Source organism: Gossypium hirsutum, chromosome D05 (genome assembly GCF_007990345.1).
Source record: "Gossypium hirsutum isolate 1008001.06 chromosome D05, Gossypium_hirsutum_v2.1, whole genome shotgun sequence".
Lineage (NCBI taxonomy): Eukaryota > Viridiplantae > Streptophyta > Magnoliopsida > Malvales > Malvaceae > Gossypium > Gossypium hirsutum.
The window spans coordinates 59,920,240-59,936,766 of NC_053441.1; the positions used below are offsets into that span (position 1 = coordinate 59,920,240).

The 16,527-nt window shown below is 32.6% G+C and overlaps 1 protein-coding gene and 1 long non-coding RNA gene across 2 annotated transcripts; both read left to right on the top strand.

Annotated features, from left to right (window-relative positions):
• Positions 1–8,368: 8,368 nt before the first annotated feature.
• On the top strand, positions 8,369–8,797 carry LOC121216876 (uncharacterized). Its single transcript, XR_005913083.1, has 2 exons — positions 8,369–8,479; positions 8,561–8,797. It is a non-coding gene; the product is annotated as an uncharacterized lncRNA (long non-coding RNA).
• A 3,238-nt stretch (positions 8,798–12,035) lies between these two features.
• LOC107902226 (probable disease resistance protein At5g43730) lies at positions 12,036–13,274 on the top strand. Its single transcript, XM_016828441.2, has one exon. The coding sequence runs from the start codon at positions 12,036–12,038 to the stop codon at positions 13,272–13,274; it is 1,239 nt and encodes a 412-aa protein (XP_016683930.2).
• Positions 13,275–16,527: the final 3,253 nt, after the last annotated feature.

The window sequence follows — 16,527 nt, forward strand, 5'->3', positions numbered from 1 at the left end:
TGTTTTTCTATAACAAAATAAATAGTTTTAATGATTGTTTTCTTAAAAACTGAAAAGCAATTCGCCAGAATTAATATTGTTAAAACACACAATTTCAAATTTATTTTCTGAGTTTTTAAACAAGTTAATGTAATTCCTCCAGATTCGACCATAACGTATAAACCAGGTTTGTGGCGTTACAATTTTTGTCCTCAATTTATATATATATATATTATATATATTTATCAATTTGACCCTGGTTTTATATAAAAAAATTAAAATCATTTATAAAATAGAAATATATATAAAATTCTAGAAAAATAAAATCTTGAATATGTTGTTGAAGAACTAAAATGTATGAGATATAAAGAAAAGTATCATTCAATGGAATCCAATAACAAATTAGAAACAAAACGAAATAAAAAAGTTCAGTTTCATGCTCTTGAAGAACATCTAGGACTGATGTTACAGAGACTTATAAAATTGACCCGGATGTCATTTTTTGTCAAAAGATTACAAAATATACCATAATTTTTTTTCAAAGCCAGTTCAAATTTTAATTACATTTAAATTATTTTTCAAAACCCAAATTGTAAAAACAAAATGTGTTTTCTTCTTCCATGGTTGAGTTGGGTTGGACAAGGTTTTTATGTCACTAGCTGTTCCAACTCGAATTCAATTTAAATAATAAATTTTTTAAATTTTAAATTTAATTAAGAATATAAAAATATTTTTAATATTTTCTTATTTTTTGAACTCTCAAATGGACTTTTCTGGGTTGACTGAGCTGGGCTAAAAATGGGTTAGGCTTGAAAAAAATTTAGATTATTTTTTAGAGTATATCAAGGAGTCTAATAATTATAATTTTTTGAAAGTTTTTAATAAAACTAGAAATCTTATCACAGGCATATGCGTGTGAAAATCACGTATTTAGAATACATATTTGCGTTTAAAAAGAACATACAATAAATAATGAAAAGTATGATTCGGAACTAATTAATAATAACACATGAAATATGTATGATATTAAAATAAAAATTAGATTAAATTGAGAGTGAAACAAAATTTAAACACAAAAACAAATGAATATTAAATGAATACAAATGTTTATCATTGTTTTGTCTTCAATACTGAGTTGGTGCCATGTTCATTTGTGACGCTAAATCAATGACATTATTTACATATACAAATATATAAAAATTTAGAACACAAATATACTTATTAAAGTTTCAAATGAAAACCTTAAATTGTTTTAGTTACAATGTAAATGAAAAAGCTTTATATGCATGGTGTCCCCTAGTTCAAATATCATTATGGGTAAATTTTTATTGATTTATAAAAAAATATATAAAATGATGAAAACACCCTCATAAACATATATCTTACTTTGCAAATAAAATAATATTTTTGGTAATTTTCTTATTGAGTTGGGACTCGATTGATGAGTGACACTAACTCAGTAAAATGCTTAATACATAGTATAGATAAAACAATTCTAAACTAAAATTTTTAAAAGAATTTAGGGTAAAATTCAACTATGGATAAGTTTTCATTTTGGTCACTTAACTAAAAAATGTTACAATTTGATCACTAATGTTTTCGAAATTATTTTCCTTTTGTCACTCGACTGTTAAGTGGCACTTGTTTTTGTTTGTATAATAATAATTCTAGTAATCAATTTTATATTTTCTGTCAATTTGACCTTGATTTTGTATAAAATTATAAAAAAAACTAAAAAATATTTATAAAATAGGAAAATGTATATAAAAAACTCTAAAAAATAAAATCTTGAATATGTTGTTGAATAGCTGGATTTTATTGAGAAATAAAGAAAATTATCATTTAATAGAACGTAATAATGAAAAACAGAACAAAACAAAGTTACATTTTGCATCTTATACTTGTTCATAATAGCTAATATTCACAAAAATTTTCAATTCAGTCTATTTTAGTGATGTAGCTAAACATATAGATGAAATCAAGTACAATTTAGACATAATATAAAACCAGATAGTAAGTTTCATATTTAATGTCACACCCTAATACAACTCATTCACTTGTATATTTAATTTCAAGTTGTAACATATGATTATGCATTCTTATACCCTGCTGTCCCATACTTTTCGATTAATTATTAGGTTTAATGATAAATTTAACCTTTAATGTTTGATTATTTTATTAAAATGGTCCTAATTGTGTTTTTGAGTTTTTTTTTTTTTGCTATCAACCTTTGTTCTTTTTTTTTTCACTCTTCTTTTTTAAATAGATTTAATGAAAGTACCTTAAAAAAGTGAAATTTCATATGTCGAATATTTTTAATGAGATATAATTTATTAGTTAGAAAATCCAATAAGATATTTATATTCTTGTGAAAAAAATAATACATTAAAGTGAAAAAAAACTTAATTTAAAGAAAATAAATGTAATTATTTTAAAAAAATTAACTCAGTAGAAAAACTTTTCAGTAAACAAACATATGAAAGATTAAAAACTTTTGAAAGAAAAAAAATTGAAACAAATGCTGATGGTAAAGAAAAGCTCAAAAATAGAATTAGGGCCATTTTGACAAAACAAGCAAAAATTAGTGACCAAATTTATCATTAAACCTAATTATTATTATTATTATTATTATTATTTAATGCCAATTATAATGGGTGACAGCAAAGAAAAGAGTCAAAAAAGACGGATTTCTTATTCATGTCCACAACATTCGTCTTTTTATACATGTAATTATTCATTATTTTCTCTTTCTTCTTCTTCTTCACATACTTTCCCATTAATTCCTATCACAATTTTGCTTATTTCTATTTTCACCTTCTTCTTCACTCTTGTTAATTTCTTTTCATCTCCAAGGTCTATCACTAATTTTCAAGCATCCAGTCAAGGAAATTTCCTTTCATTTGCTTCATTCATGACTATACAATGATTGTTTTTTATTATCAGCTACTGTTATAATAGCTTGCTTTGTAAGATGGTCAAGGTAATAAGATCTGCAGCAATGGTTTCCGCTAGTGGTTACCAACAGTTTTAGATTTTAAGACAGGATGATCAGCAGACATAATCTACTATAGTTAGAAATTAATACCAAAAGAGCTATACTTTGTAAGATGGTCAAGCTAATAAGATCTGAAGCAATGATTTCCTCTACTGATTATAGATTTTAAGACAGGATGATCAGCAGACATAGTTTACTATAGATACAAATTAATACGAAAAGAGCTACCCAGAAGCAATATAATGTTGAAATCTCATGCTGTTGAACATTTTACCTCTTCATATTTTGTAATGAACTCTTGCACACTTGAATCTAGCATGTTATATAGTTTGAGGGGTTGATTCTGGATATACAATGGTGACCAGAATTTCATCATGTTTCTGTCTGCCACCCATCCATAGCTCCATCTAATAGACGCCATTGCTTGAAACTTGCATTCATGTTTTCCTTTTCATGCTTACACCGACATATCAATACTTCATAAAATATCCAATTCATTCACAGATTTTCATTTTCTGCTACTATTATATATTATTGCATTGCAGGGACATAGCAATGGAGTATGTAGAGCCTGTTGTCGGCATTGCAAATTGTCTCGGAACTCCTGTTTGTAAATATTTGCAACATCACAGAAAGCTGAACGATTATAAGAGAAACTTCAAGAGGATCAGAGATGCATTGAATTGCAAAATGGAAGATATAGAGCTGCAATTGAAAGCAGAGCTTCTTCGTCCTCTGGGGAAGATACCGAAGAAGGGAGTTGAAAATTGGTTGAAAGCTGTGAAAGAGATGATTAGGGAAGCACAAGTTGTTGAAAACAAAGTCAGTAATGGGAGATATCTCTGTCGTGCTTGCAACGGGAAGCTGGTTGATGAAAAGACTCGAGAAATGAAAGAATTTCTTGATAATGCTCCTAATGCCTCTGAAGGTCTTGTCATGGATGGTCCAAGTGCTGGGTTGCCACTGCCAACATCAGAACTAGTTGGAGAAAGAGCTGTCAGAAATGAGATTTGGGCATGTTTGATGAGGAGGAGGTGATCAAGATTGGGGTTTGAGGGATGGGCGGTGTGGGTAAAACCACTATCATGAAGCACATCCACAATGATCTTTTGAAACAGCAAAGATTCGAAAGGGTAATCTGGGTTACCATATCAAAGGAGTTCAATGTAATGACGGTACAAGATAACATTGCAATTGAGAGAACTGAAATTGTGGAGATTACGAAATTTGAAGAGCATTTGCAGCAAAAATGGAGTGATGGTTTGTGATTCTCTCCAACTTATCCTGATTATTAGATGTCATAAACTGGAGAGAATTCCTCCATTTGTTCCCCTTGTTGGCAATGGGCAGCCATTTGGATATGCTCCACCTTCTCTTACCATCACGTCAAGTACAGATTGGTGGGAATCATTGGAGTGGGATGACCATCCAAACTTTAAAAATGTTCTTCAACCCCTTTGGAAGGAGAAGAGGTATTGTTAGTTATTTGCTTAAGGAACGTTAGTTTGATTTCTTGTTTATTTGAAATTCAATAAATTTGTTTCACAATTAGAGCATATCCCTATTTTGAAGGGAATTGTTAGTATTCTGATTCTCAGAATTGATATTTTTGGAAACAACCTACGTTGTAACTCAGCTATTTAAAGGGCTGAATACTGAATAACTTAAAATATACATATATACAAATAAAAACTATTCTCTGCAGTTTCTTCTCTGTTAAAGCTTTAAACTCTTTCTTGTATTGCTGCAACTGCATTTTTATTATTATTTTTTATTCCATTTTCTTCATTTGAATCTTACAATTAGTATCCGAGCTATTTTCTTAAGGGATCTGTGTGTGAAATGGAGACCGAAACCAGCTTTTCTCAAATTGCTCCTCCTTTTTTTGATGGTCAGAATTATCATTTGTGGGCAGTAAAGATGGAAACTTACCTTGAGGCTTTGGATCTTTGGGAGGCCGTGGAAGAGGATTACGAAATACCTCCGCTGCCGAACAATCCTACCATGGTCCAAATCAAAACTCACAAGGAAAAGACGACCCGAAAAGCTAAGGCAAAATCAACTCTGTTTGCTGCTATTTCAACAAACGTTTTCACAAAAGTTCTCACTCTCCGATTAGCAAAAGAAGTGTGGGACTATCTCAAAGAAGAATATGAAGGAAATGACCGAATACGAGGAATGCAAGTGCTAAATTTAATACGGGAGTTTGAATTGCAAAGGATGAAAGAGTCAGAAACAATCAAAGAGTACCAAGACAGATTGTATGAAATTGCCAACAAGGTAAGGTTACTTGGCACTAAATTTCCAGATTCTAGAATTGTTGAAAAAATTCTTGTAATAGTGCCTGAAAGATATGAAGCTTCAATAACCACCTTGGAAAATACAAAAGATATGTCTAAACTCAGTTTGGCAGAATTGATGAATTCTTTGCAAGCTCAAGAACAGCGAAGACTCATGAGGCAAGAACAAATAGTAGAAGGAGCTTTGCTAGCTAGGCACCAGGAAGGAGGAAAGCACAAGAAGAATACTGAGAGAAAAACACAAGTAACATCTGCAGCAAATTCTTCGAACACTCACACTCGAGGTAAGGGTAGAAAATCAAAGAAAGACTATCCGCCTTGTCAGCACTGCGAAAAGAAAGGCCATCCACCGTTCAGATGTTGGTGGAGACCAGATGCTAAATGTACCAAATGCAATCAACTTGGACATGAAGCCGTGGTTTGCAGAAGCAATAAGTTGAAGCTTGAAGAAGTCCATGTGGCTGATCAAGACGAGGAAGATCAGATATTTGTCGCAGCATGTTTTTCAACTAAAATTTCTTCAGAAAGCTGGTTGATTGACAGTGGTTGTACAAACCATATGACTCTGGATAAAACTCTCTTCAAGGATTTGAAGTCGAGAGTCATGAAGGTCAAAATTGGAAATGGTGGCTATATTTCCGCAAAAGGGTCGGGAACCGTGGCATTTACAACAAGTCCAGGTACAAAAACAATCTCAGATGTACTTTATGTTCCTGAAATTGATAAAAATTTGTTGAGTGTTGGCCAGCTTATAGAAAAAGGATTTAAAGTATCCTTTGAAAATTCCTATTGCTGCATTTATGATGTTGCTGAAAAAAGAGATTTTACGGGTTAAAATGAGGGGTAAAAGTTTCTCATTTGATCCAACGGAGGAGGAGCAAATAGCCTACGTCAACAAAGTTTGCACTACAGAAATTTGGCACAAAAGGCTTGGTCACTGTCATCTTCAAAGAATGCTGAAAATGAAGAAGAAAGACATGATAAAAGGAATGCCAGAACTTGATGATCATCTTCCAACTTGTGCCGCCTGTCAATTCGGTAAACAAAATAGGCTGCCGTTTCCGAAATCAACTTGGAGAGGTTCTCAAAAGTTGCAACTAATTCATACTGATGTTGCCGGACCACAAAGAACACCATCTTTACAAGGTAGCATTTATTGTATTATTTTCATTGATGATTTTACAAGAATGTGCGGGATTTTTTTCTTGAAATTCAAATCAGAAGTGGCTGGTGTGTTTTGGAAGTTCAAGAAAATGGTAGAAAATCAAAGTGGCTGCAAAATTCAGGTGTTGAGATCCGATAATGGGAATGAGTATACTTCGGCAGAATTCAATTTATTTTGCGAAGAAGCTGACATTAAACATCAGCTTACTGCTTCATACACTCCGGAACAAAATGGGGTCAGCGAGAGAAAGAACAGGTCCGTAATGGAGATGGCTAGATGTATGTTGCATGAAAAGAAGTTGCCAAAGACATTTTGGGCAGAGGCAGCCAACACGGCAGTTTTTTTACAGAACCGACTTCCAACCAAAGCTTTGGAAGACAAGACTCCATTCGAAGCTTGGTACGGTTATAAACCTTCACTTAGCTTTCTTAAAGTATTTGGATGCATATGTTTTGTTCATGTTCCAAAGGTTAAACGTGACAAACTTGATAAGAAGGCAATTCCTGGCATCTTCGTGGGATATAGTTCAGTTTCAAAAGCCTACAAGGTTTATCATCCTCAAACCGGAAAATTGACAATTAGCCGAGATGTACATTTCAACGAGGACGAGCAGTGGGATTGGATGATTTCACGGAAAAAAGAGATGTCTCAAGAACCGAAAGGTGCTTTCGAAACAACCGACGAATGGATGATGATCCTCCAGTTAGAGGTACAAGGCTACTTTCAGATATCTATCAAAGATGCAATGTGGCAGTTTGCGAACCAGCCAGCCATGATGATGCATTAAAAGATCCAAAATGGAGGAAAGCAATGGAGGAAGAGATGACAATGATTATCAAAAATGAGACATGGGAGCTGGTAGAAAAGCCTGAAGGGAGAAAAGTTATTGGAGTCAAATGGGTGTTCCGAACAAAGCTTAATGCCGACAGCTCCGTCAACAAATACAAAGCAAGGCTCGTCGTTAAAGGGTATGCTCAAATTTATGGTGTTAATTATTCTGATACGTTTGCTCCTGTTGCAAGATTAGATACGATCAGATTGTTGCTTGCAATATCGGCACAAAAAGGCTGGAAAGTGTTCCAATTAGATGTCAAATCAGCATTTTTTAATGGCGAATTACAAGAAGAAATATACGTGGAGCAACCTGAGGGATTTGTGAAGCAAGGCGAAGAAGAAAAAGTTTACCCGCTCAAAAAGGCTCTCTATGGCCTAAAACAAGCTCCAAGAGCTTGGTACAGCAAGATCGATGCTCATTTGTTAAGTCTTGGCTTTGTTAAAAGCTTCTAAGAATCCACTCTTTATGTGAAACATAAAGAAGTAGATACTCTCATTGTGTCACTATATGTTGATGATCTTTTGGTGACAGGAAATAATACAAGGCTGGTTGAGAAATTTAAACAAGAAATGATGCAAGTGTTATGGCTGAAAAAGATAATGTGTGACTTGCATATGGAGCAGAAAAACGATACTGAGATTTTTGTTGACAATCAAGCAGCTATTGCAATCTCAAACAATCCAGTGTTCCCTGGGAAGACCAAGCATTTCAACATCAAACTTTACTTCTTGAGGGAAGTACAACAGAATGGTGAAGTTACTTTGGTTTACTGCAAGTCTGAAGAACAACTAGCAGACTTATTTACAAAGTCGCTTCCAGCCAACATGTTCGAGTATCTAAGGCAGAGAATTGGAGTTTGCAGTTCCTTAACCAAGGAGGAGTGTTAGTTATTTGCTTAAGGAACGTTAGTTTGATTTCTTGTTTATTTGAAATTCAATAAATTTGTTTCACAGTTAGAGCATATCCCTATTTTGAAGGGAATTGTTAGTATTCTGATTCTCAGAATTGATATTTTTGGAAACAACCTACATTGTAACTCAGCTATTTAAAGGGCTGAATACTGAATAACTTAAAATATACATATATACAAATAAAAACTATTCTCTGCAGTTTCTTCTCTGTTACAGCTTTAAACTCTTTCTTGTATTGCTGCAACTGCATTTTTATTGTTTTTTTATTCCATTTTCTTCATTTGAATCTTACAGGTATGAACTATGAACCATTTATGGTTTAGTTTATTTTTTTATTTTGATAAATCTAATTTCTCCATTTTAATACAATTTCAGGTATATTTTTGATGTTGATGAAGAGTAAGATGAAAGGGTTGGTGGGAAAGGAGGAGGGGGAGGATAGTGCAAAAGAGAGGAGAAAAGGAATGACGGAAGGAAGAGGTTAAGAGGGTCCACATTGTAAACATTGTCCCTCTCTTGCCATTCCTTCTATTCTCTTTTTCTTATAATGTAAAAGTTATGCCAAGTAACTGAAGAGGTAAAAAAACAAATAAATTTGCTTAATATTTTTTCTATGTTTGTTTTGGAAGAATGAGTATTTGAATATGGATAATATAGAGAAATTTGGTAGGGTTTAGAAATAAGATCAAGATGAAAAATAAAATATAATTTAAATATCAGTTGATAAATTAAGTCTATTCAAAATAATGGTATTTTAGATAGCAAAGGTATTGGAAATTTAAAGTGATAAATTACCCTTTTATCATCATAAATAAATACCATAATTTCTTTTTAAATAAAATAAAAAATATCATTATTTCTTCTTTCAACAACCATTCTATTCTAAAAAAAATATCATTATTTCTTTTAGTGCATTAAGGGGAATTATGATTATGGTATGTTAGACATCAGAAGAACCTATATATTCTTAAAAGTAAAGATATGAAAAAGCAGAGTGTTGAAATGACTATTCAATGACATTTAAAATAATATATGGGTGTCCAAAATTCAGATTCAATGGCATAAGCAAAGCAAATAACAAAGACAATGTCACCACAGAAACTGTAAACTAAATGAAATATCGTGCAAGGCTGATCCAGAGATAAAAAATAAAATCTTTATTTAAAGTTCAAGGTCTTTGAAATGAAGATACCCAAGCAAGCAACAAGGTATCTTCCAAAGCAATACATTGCAAATGATTCATAGCAATCATGTAGAATCGAACAATCAACACTAACTGATGGATGCACCAATGATACAAACTGTTAAAATAATCCAGGTTAATAAGACTGAAAATAACATATAATTACACCAAATGCATGGTGCAAAATTAACATGTTGCATGTTGTGCCAAAACTATACTCAAAACTTCAATAGTAACCTAAGTTGAATATAGGTCAATTTTTTTTGTAACATAAATATGCTACTGCTGGTTTTTACTAATTCCTAGCACATAAGTTGCTGAACAGTTCAGTTTAACAAGAAGGTTTAACAGTGTTACTCAATTGGACTAATTTCGTTATATATGTTTGTATGAAATTTTGCCTACATACCAAATCCTTTAAAATGTTTTACTAATTTGAATAATATTATAAGACATTGGGGTGATAAAAATTAAATTCAACTTTATGTTTTTGTTATACCTAATTAAAGTCATTTACCAGTATATTAGACATTCTTATACCCTAGTTTCCCATACTTTCCCATTATTATCGTGATGATGATAATGATGATGTTACAATTGAGCACTAAGATCACTGTAATACTTGTTTTAATTGGTATAATAATAATTTTAGTCCTTTTTTTTCTTATATTTTTTATCAATTAGACTCTGATTTTGTATAAAATCATTTAAAAAAATCAAAATTTTAAAAATATAAAAATGTTTATAAAAATTATAGAAAAATAAAAATATAGAGAAATTTTGTAGGGCCCAAAAACAATTATCTCTCATTTTCTCACTTTATTTATTTTTGAAATTTTTATCTACTTTTATTTAATTTTTTATTTTATAATATTCTAAAATTTTAAAAATAATTTTAATTTTTTACCATTTTATATATTTTCAAGATTAAATTGACTGAAAGTATAAAATTTGAGGATTAAAATTGTTATTATATCAATTAAAAAAGTGTCACTTAACATTTGAGTGACAAGAAAAAAACAATTTCAAAAACATTAGTGATGAAATTATAACTTTTTTAATTAAGTGACTGAAACAAAAATACCCATATTTTAGTGACTAATAGTGTAGCCTTTTTTTGGTAAAATGAAATTTTGACCCTGATTTTGTATTAAAAAAACTCAAAATTATTTATAAAATAGAAAAATGTATATTATTCAGCATAGGGAATTTTTACCCAAATCATATAAAAATAATTAATTATGAAAATGGTATGGAAAATAAACTAATTACAAAAATAAAGCATTTGATATAATGTTCTGTTGGTGTTCCTGACATATTGGTAGCACTAGATTAAAATGTGACAACCTAAAATATTCAAGGACTTGATGTAACTCCCCAAAATTTTAATTTTGAATATTGTGAATGTGTAACATAAATATCTGTCAACTTTAGTAGTTATATGTTCTAAAAGTGTTCGGGAGGTCCCAAGTTCAAGTCAAGATTTGGGCAAATTTTGATATGTAAATTTAAAAAATATTCAAAGACTTGATATGTAAATTTCTCATTTTGATTGGCTGTTGAAAATAAGCTCTAAAGATGTTGTGTGACAGTGTGGCGACACAAAATCTTAAATAGGGTTAATTTCTTTGTAAACTATCATTGTTTATTATTTTGTTTTTATCTCCCTTCAACACCAAAATTACAAAAGTTTCCTACCTATTAATCCAGTTCAAATTATGTCTAGCATAACCGTTAACATTATTGTTAGTAATTTTCTTTGACTCATATATACATAATAAATTTTTCTAAAATTTTTCTAATTATAATTTTATAGGATACCGTAAATTAAATTGATAATAAGAATAATTATAATGCTATCTGTAATGGCAGAAGACAGCAAAGAAAAAGGCTAAAAGAAAAAGTAATAAAAATAGGATTCCTTACTAATAATTCTGCCTTTGTGGATCCTACCACTGACTTCATAATTTCCCTATTTTTATCTTCACTTTCTTCTTACTTCTTACTTCTTCTTCACTGCTTTTAATTTGTTTCGATGTCCAAGGTCTATCACAAATTTTGAAGCATCCTGTCAAGGTAATTTTCTTTCATTTGCTTAATTCATGACATGCATTTCTTTGCTTTTGATTATCTGCTACTGTTATAGCAGCTAGCTTTGTAAGATTGTCAAGGAAGTCAACTTCACTGCTTCATTTTCAGTTCTAATCTCTCAAAACTTTTCAGCCACTAAGTCAGGTAATAAGATCTGAAGCAATGATTTCCTCTAGTAATTATCAACAGTTTTAGATTTTAAGAGTGGATGACCAGCAGACATAATCTACTATAGATAGAAATTAATACAAAAACAGCTACCCAGAAGCAATATAATGTTGAAATCTCAAACTGTCAACATTTTAACTCTTAATATTCTGTAATGAACTCTTGCACACTTGCATCTAGCATTTTATACACATCGAGAGCTTGATTCTGGTGACCAGAATTTCATCATGTTTCTGTCTGCCACCCATCCATAGCTCCATCTAATAAACGCCATTGCTTAAAACTTGCATTCATGTTTTCCTTTTCATGCTTACACTGTCATATCAATACTTCATAAAATATCCAATTCATTCACAGATTTTCATTCTCTGCTACTGTTATATATGATTGCATTGCAGGGACATAGCAATGGAGTACGTAGAGCCTGTTGTCGGCATTGCAAATTGTCTCGGAACTCCTGTTTGTAAATATTTGCAATATCACAGAAAGCTGAACGATTATGTGAGAAACTTCAAGAGGATCAGAGATGATTTGAATTGCAAAATGGAATATATAAAGCTGCAATTGAAAGCAGAGCTTCTTAGTCCTCTGGGGAAGATACCGAAGAAGGGAGTTGAAAATTGGTTGAAAGCTGTGAAAGAGATGATGAGGGAAGCACAAGTAGTTGAAAACAAAGTCAGTAACGGGAGATATTTCTGTCGTGCTTGCAACGGGAAGCTGGTTGATGAAAAGACGCGAGAAATGAAGGAATTTCTTGATAACGCTCCTAATGCCTCTGAAGGTCTTGCCATGGATGGTCCAAGTGCTGGGTTGCCACTGGAAACATCAAAACTAGTTGGAGAGGAAGCTGTCAGAAAAGAGATTTGGGCATGTTTGATGCAGGAGGAGGTAAGCAAGATTGGGGTTTGGGGGATGGGCGGCGTGGGTAAATCGACCATCATGAAGCACATCCACAATGATCTTTTGAAAGAACAACGATTTGAAAGGGTGGTTTGGGTTACTATATCAAAGGAGTTCAATATTGTGAAGTTACAAAATGATATTGCAAGTGCATTGAATAGAAAGATGCCCGAAGAAGCAAACAAGGTCAGACGAGCAGCAATCTTGTCCGAAATGCTGAAGAGAGCAGGAAAACATGTTCTAATCCTAGATGATGTGTGGAGTGAAGTCTCGTTGGAAGAAATTGGGATCCCTAAGCCAAGTAGCAGCAATGGGTACAAGTTGGTGTTGACAACCCGTGTGCAGCAAGTTTGTAAGTCTATGGGCTGTAAGGTGATAAAAGTGAAGCCCCTTTCAGAAGAAGAGTCATTGATACTATTCTTGAGTGAAGTTGGACCTAACATCGTGCAAAATCAAACTTTAATGCCAACTTTGAAGCTTGTTGTCAAGGAATGTGCAGGTCTGCCTCTTACAATTGTCGTCATAGCTGGTACATTGAGAGGAGAAGATGACCCTCTTATTTGGAAAAACACACTCAGGGAATTGAAAGAGAGAATAGGGAAAGTGAAAGAAGGGGAAGATAAAGTGATCGAGAGTTTGAAAGTTAGCTTCAATCACTTAAAAGACGAGAAAATGAAGCATTGTTTCTTACATTGCTCATTATATCCTGAAGATTTTCAAATTGGAAAGGATGGGCTAATTGAGTGATGGATTGAAGAGGGATTCATAGATGATATGACTACAAGACAAGAAATGAAAGATAAGGGCCATGTTCTTTTGAAGAAATTAGAAGATAATTGCTTGTTGGAAAATGTCTCGAGTAAAAGAGTGAAAATGCTTGATGCAGTGAGAGACATGGCATTGTCGATCACAAGAATGAATCCTTGATATATGATACAAGCAGGTTCGCAATTAGAAGAGTTACCAGAAAAGGAGCAATGGAGTCCGGATATTGAGAAAGTGTCACTTATGTATAACTCCATATTAGAAATTTCCATAGATGTGCTGCCCACAAAATGTCAACTGCTCACAACCTTGTTATTGCAGGGTAACCCTATAAAGAAGATCCCATATTCTTTCTTCACAAACATGCCCTGTCTTAGTGTTCTCAATTTGTCCACTACGAAGATCAAGAGTCTACCAAATTCCATCTCTGAACTAAAGAACCTCACAACATTGTTGCTTTGTGGCTGTCGAGAATTAAGAGATCTGCTCCAAATGAACCAAATCCACTCAACCTATTACTGAAACTTCAAGGAAAATGTGAGAGCATAGATTAATTATTTTTTCATAAGTTAATTGCACCAAATATTTAAATTATTACCTTCATTCTAAATTAATTCATTAAATTTTAAATCATTTTAGTTACATTTCTAAACTAAAGAGAATATATCAATTAAGTTTTTCTTTTTTTAAAACCATTAATTTAATGATAAAAGGACATCTTCAGTCACTCTCAATTTTAAAATTGAGTAAATTAGTCACTTTTAAAAAAATTGGAACAATTTAATCTCTGTCAATTTTGAAAGTGAGCAACAAAGGACAATTAATCACGAGGTTCATGTCTTTCATCAATTGTGCATAATTTTGATTGGTACAATAACACATTTAGCCCTTGATGTTTACATATTTTGTTAGTTTGGTCATTCTAAAAAAAAATCAATAAATTCAGTCTCAACATTTACACATTTACGAAAATATGACGGGCTAAATTTGTTATCATATCAATCAAATTTATGTAAAATTGAAGAAAAACATTAATATTGTGATTAATTGCTCACTTTCGAAATTAGTAGGGATTAAATTGCTTCGATTTGTTTAGAGGGACCAAGTTACTGAATATCATAACTGAAAGGGACTAGAGAGGTTGTTTTACCTAGTTTAATAATTAAATGACATGTTAAATCTTATGTGACATAATTTAAAATGAAAATTTGAAAAAAAGAAGAAGGAAGATTGTAAAAATAGTTGTTTTAAAAATCATGGTTTTGAAGTTTTTACAAATTTTTTATTGCTCATTTTTTTTAAATTTCAGTTTTATTTAATTTTAGTTTCTTAAAAATTTTCATTTTAAAATTAGCTATATAAAATTTACCGTGTCATTTAATGATTTTAATAGTAAAATGACATGATTAATATAACATCAATAGTTTAGAAATGTAATTAGATAAGTTTGAAGTTTGAAAATAGATTTAAAATAATGGTCATAATTTAGGGGTGGTTGATGTAATTAACTCATTTCTAATGGTACTAATAATTAAGTCTGCTATAGGACAAAGTGAAAAAGTGGAAAGCAGAGTTAAAATATGACTCAAAGACTCACCTTTTTCTAAGTTTGCCATTACCAAACGATGAAGCAAAAGAAATGAAGGGCCATTACCAGAATTTCATCATGTTTCTGTCTGCCACCAATCCATAGCTCCATCTAATAAATGCCATTGCTTGAAACTTGCATTCATGTTTCACTTTCAATCATTTTCGTGTCCACCTTCAACCATCAGCCATCACTCACCATTGCTTAAGCTATTTTGCATTTTAGACCATAAATTACTGAGTTGAAAACTCTAGTGTCCTTCTGCAGCCTTTTTTCGTCCAGGCAGGGCAGGCTGGGCTCAAAAATTTGGGTCGACCTTGAATAAAACATTTAAACCCATTTTTCATAATAGGCCAAGCTTGAGTAAAAATAACAGTTAGCAATACCTTTGTTGGAACAATGGCAGCAGCAAACATCAAACAAAGTTGCAAAATAGAATTTGCAAAACTGAAGCAAGAAGAATCGAAGCAAAGAAGAAACAAGCAAGCAAAGCAGTGAACAAAGTTGAATACTCAGCAAAATTGTAACTGTAACACTTTTCATTCAAAATTTGAATATATAAAAGGTTACAATTTTTGAATCATTTGACAGTTACCTAATGACATAACTACTCCCACTTAGCTAAACTAAAACATGCTTAAGTCAAATACAAAATAAGCTGACATATTAGCTTTTACATCATCAATCCAATCACTAGCTTATTCCTACTTACTTTGTAAGCTAGTTACAAGAGAACTAAACTAAATAACATTAAAACAAAACAACAAAAACTGGTTGCTTCATTTGGTCCAAAAAACCAGTCTTGCGCACCAAGCAAAATGAGCTGAGCTCGATAGCTGCTGCTGGTCTAAACAGTAGCTTGCTGCTGGCTTCATGTTGCACTGCAGTCCAGCTCTCAACACTCCTCCTTGGACTGTATGCAACACATTCCAATTTCACCTCTCAATGATTCAAATCGAGCAGCCCCTAAGGGCTTGGTCAGTATATCAACCAATTATGTCCCTGAGCTGCAATGCACAAGGCTGACTTCCTTTGCTTGTTCAGCCTCTCGAACAAAATGCAGTTTAATTTTAAAATGCTTGGTTTTACCATGAAACACAGGGTTCTTGGCTATGGCAACTGCTGATTGGTTGTCCACCCAAATTTCAGTTGCATCAGCTTGTGTTTCATTGAGATCCTGAAGCAGCTTCCTAAGCCAAATGGCCTGATTGACTGCTGCTGATGCAGCAATGTATTCTGCTTCAGCTGTGGACTGAGCAACTGTTTGTTGCTTCTTTGAACTCCAGCAAAACATGCCCGATCCAAGTGTGAAGAAGTATCCAGAGGTACTCTTCATGTCATCGAGGGATCCTGCCCAGTCACTATCATAGTAGCCTTCTAGTTTCAGTTTCTTCCCACTTTCAAACATCACACCAAGGCTAGCTGTGCCTTTGATGTATCTAAGAACCCTTTTTGCAGCCTTCAAATGTGTCTCATTACAGCAATGCATGAACCTCGATAGCAGACTGACACCAAACATGATGTCTGGCCTGGTTGCTGTTAGATACAACAGACAACCTACTAGGCTTCGATAGTGTCTCTCATCAACCCTTTGCTGATCACCACTACTGGTCAACTTTTCTCCATGAGCCATAGGTGTACTGACTA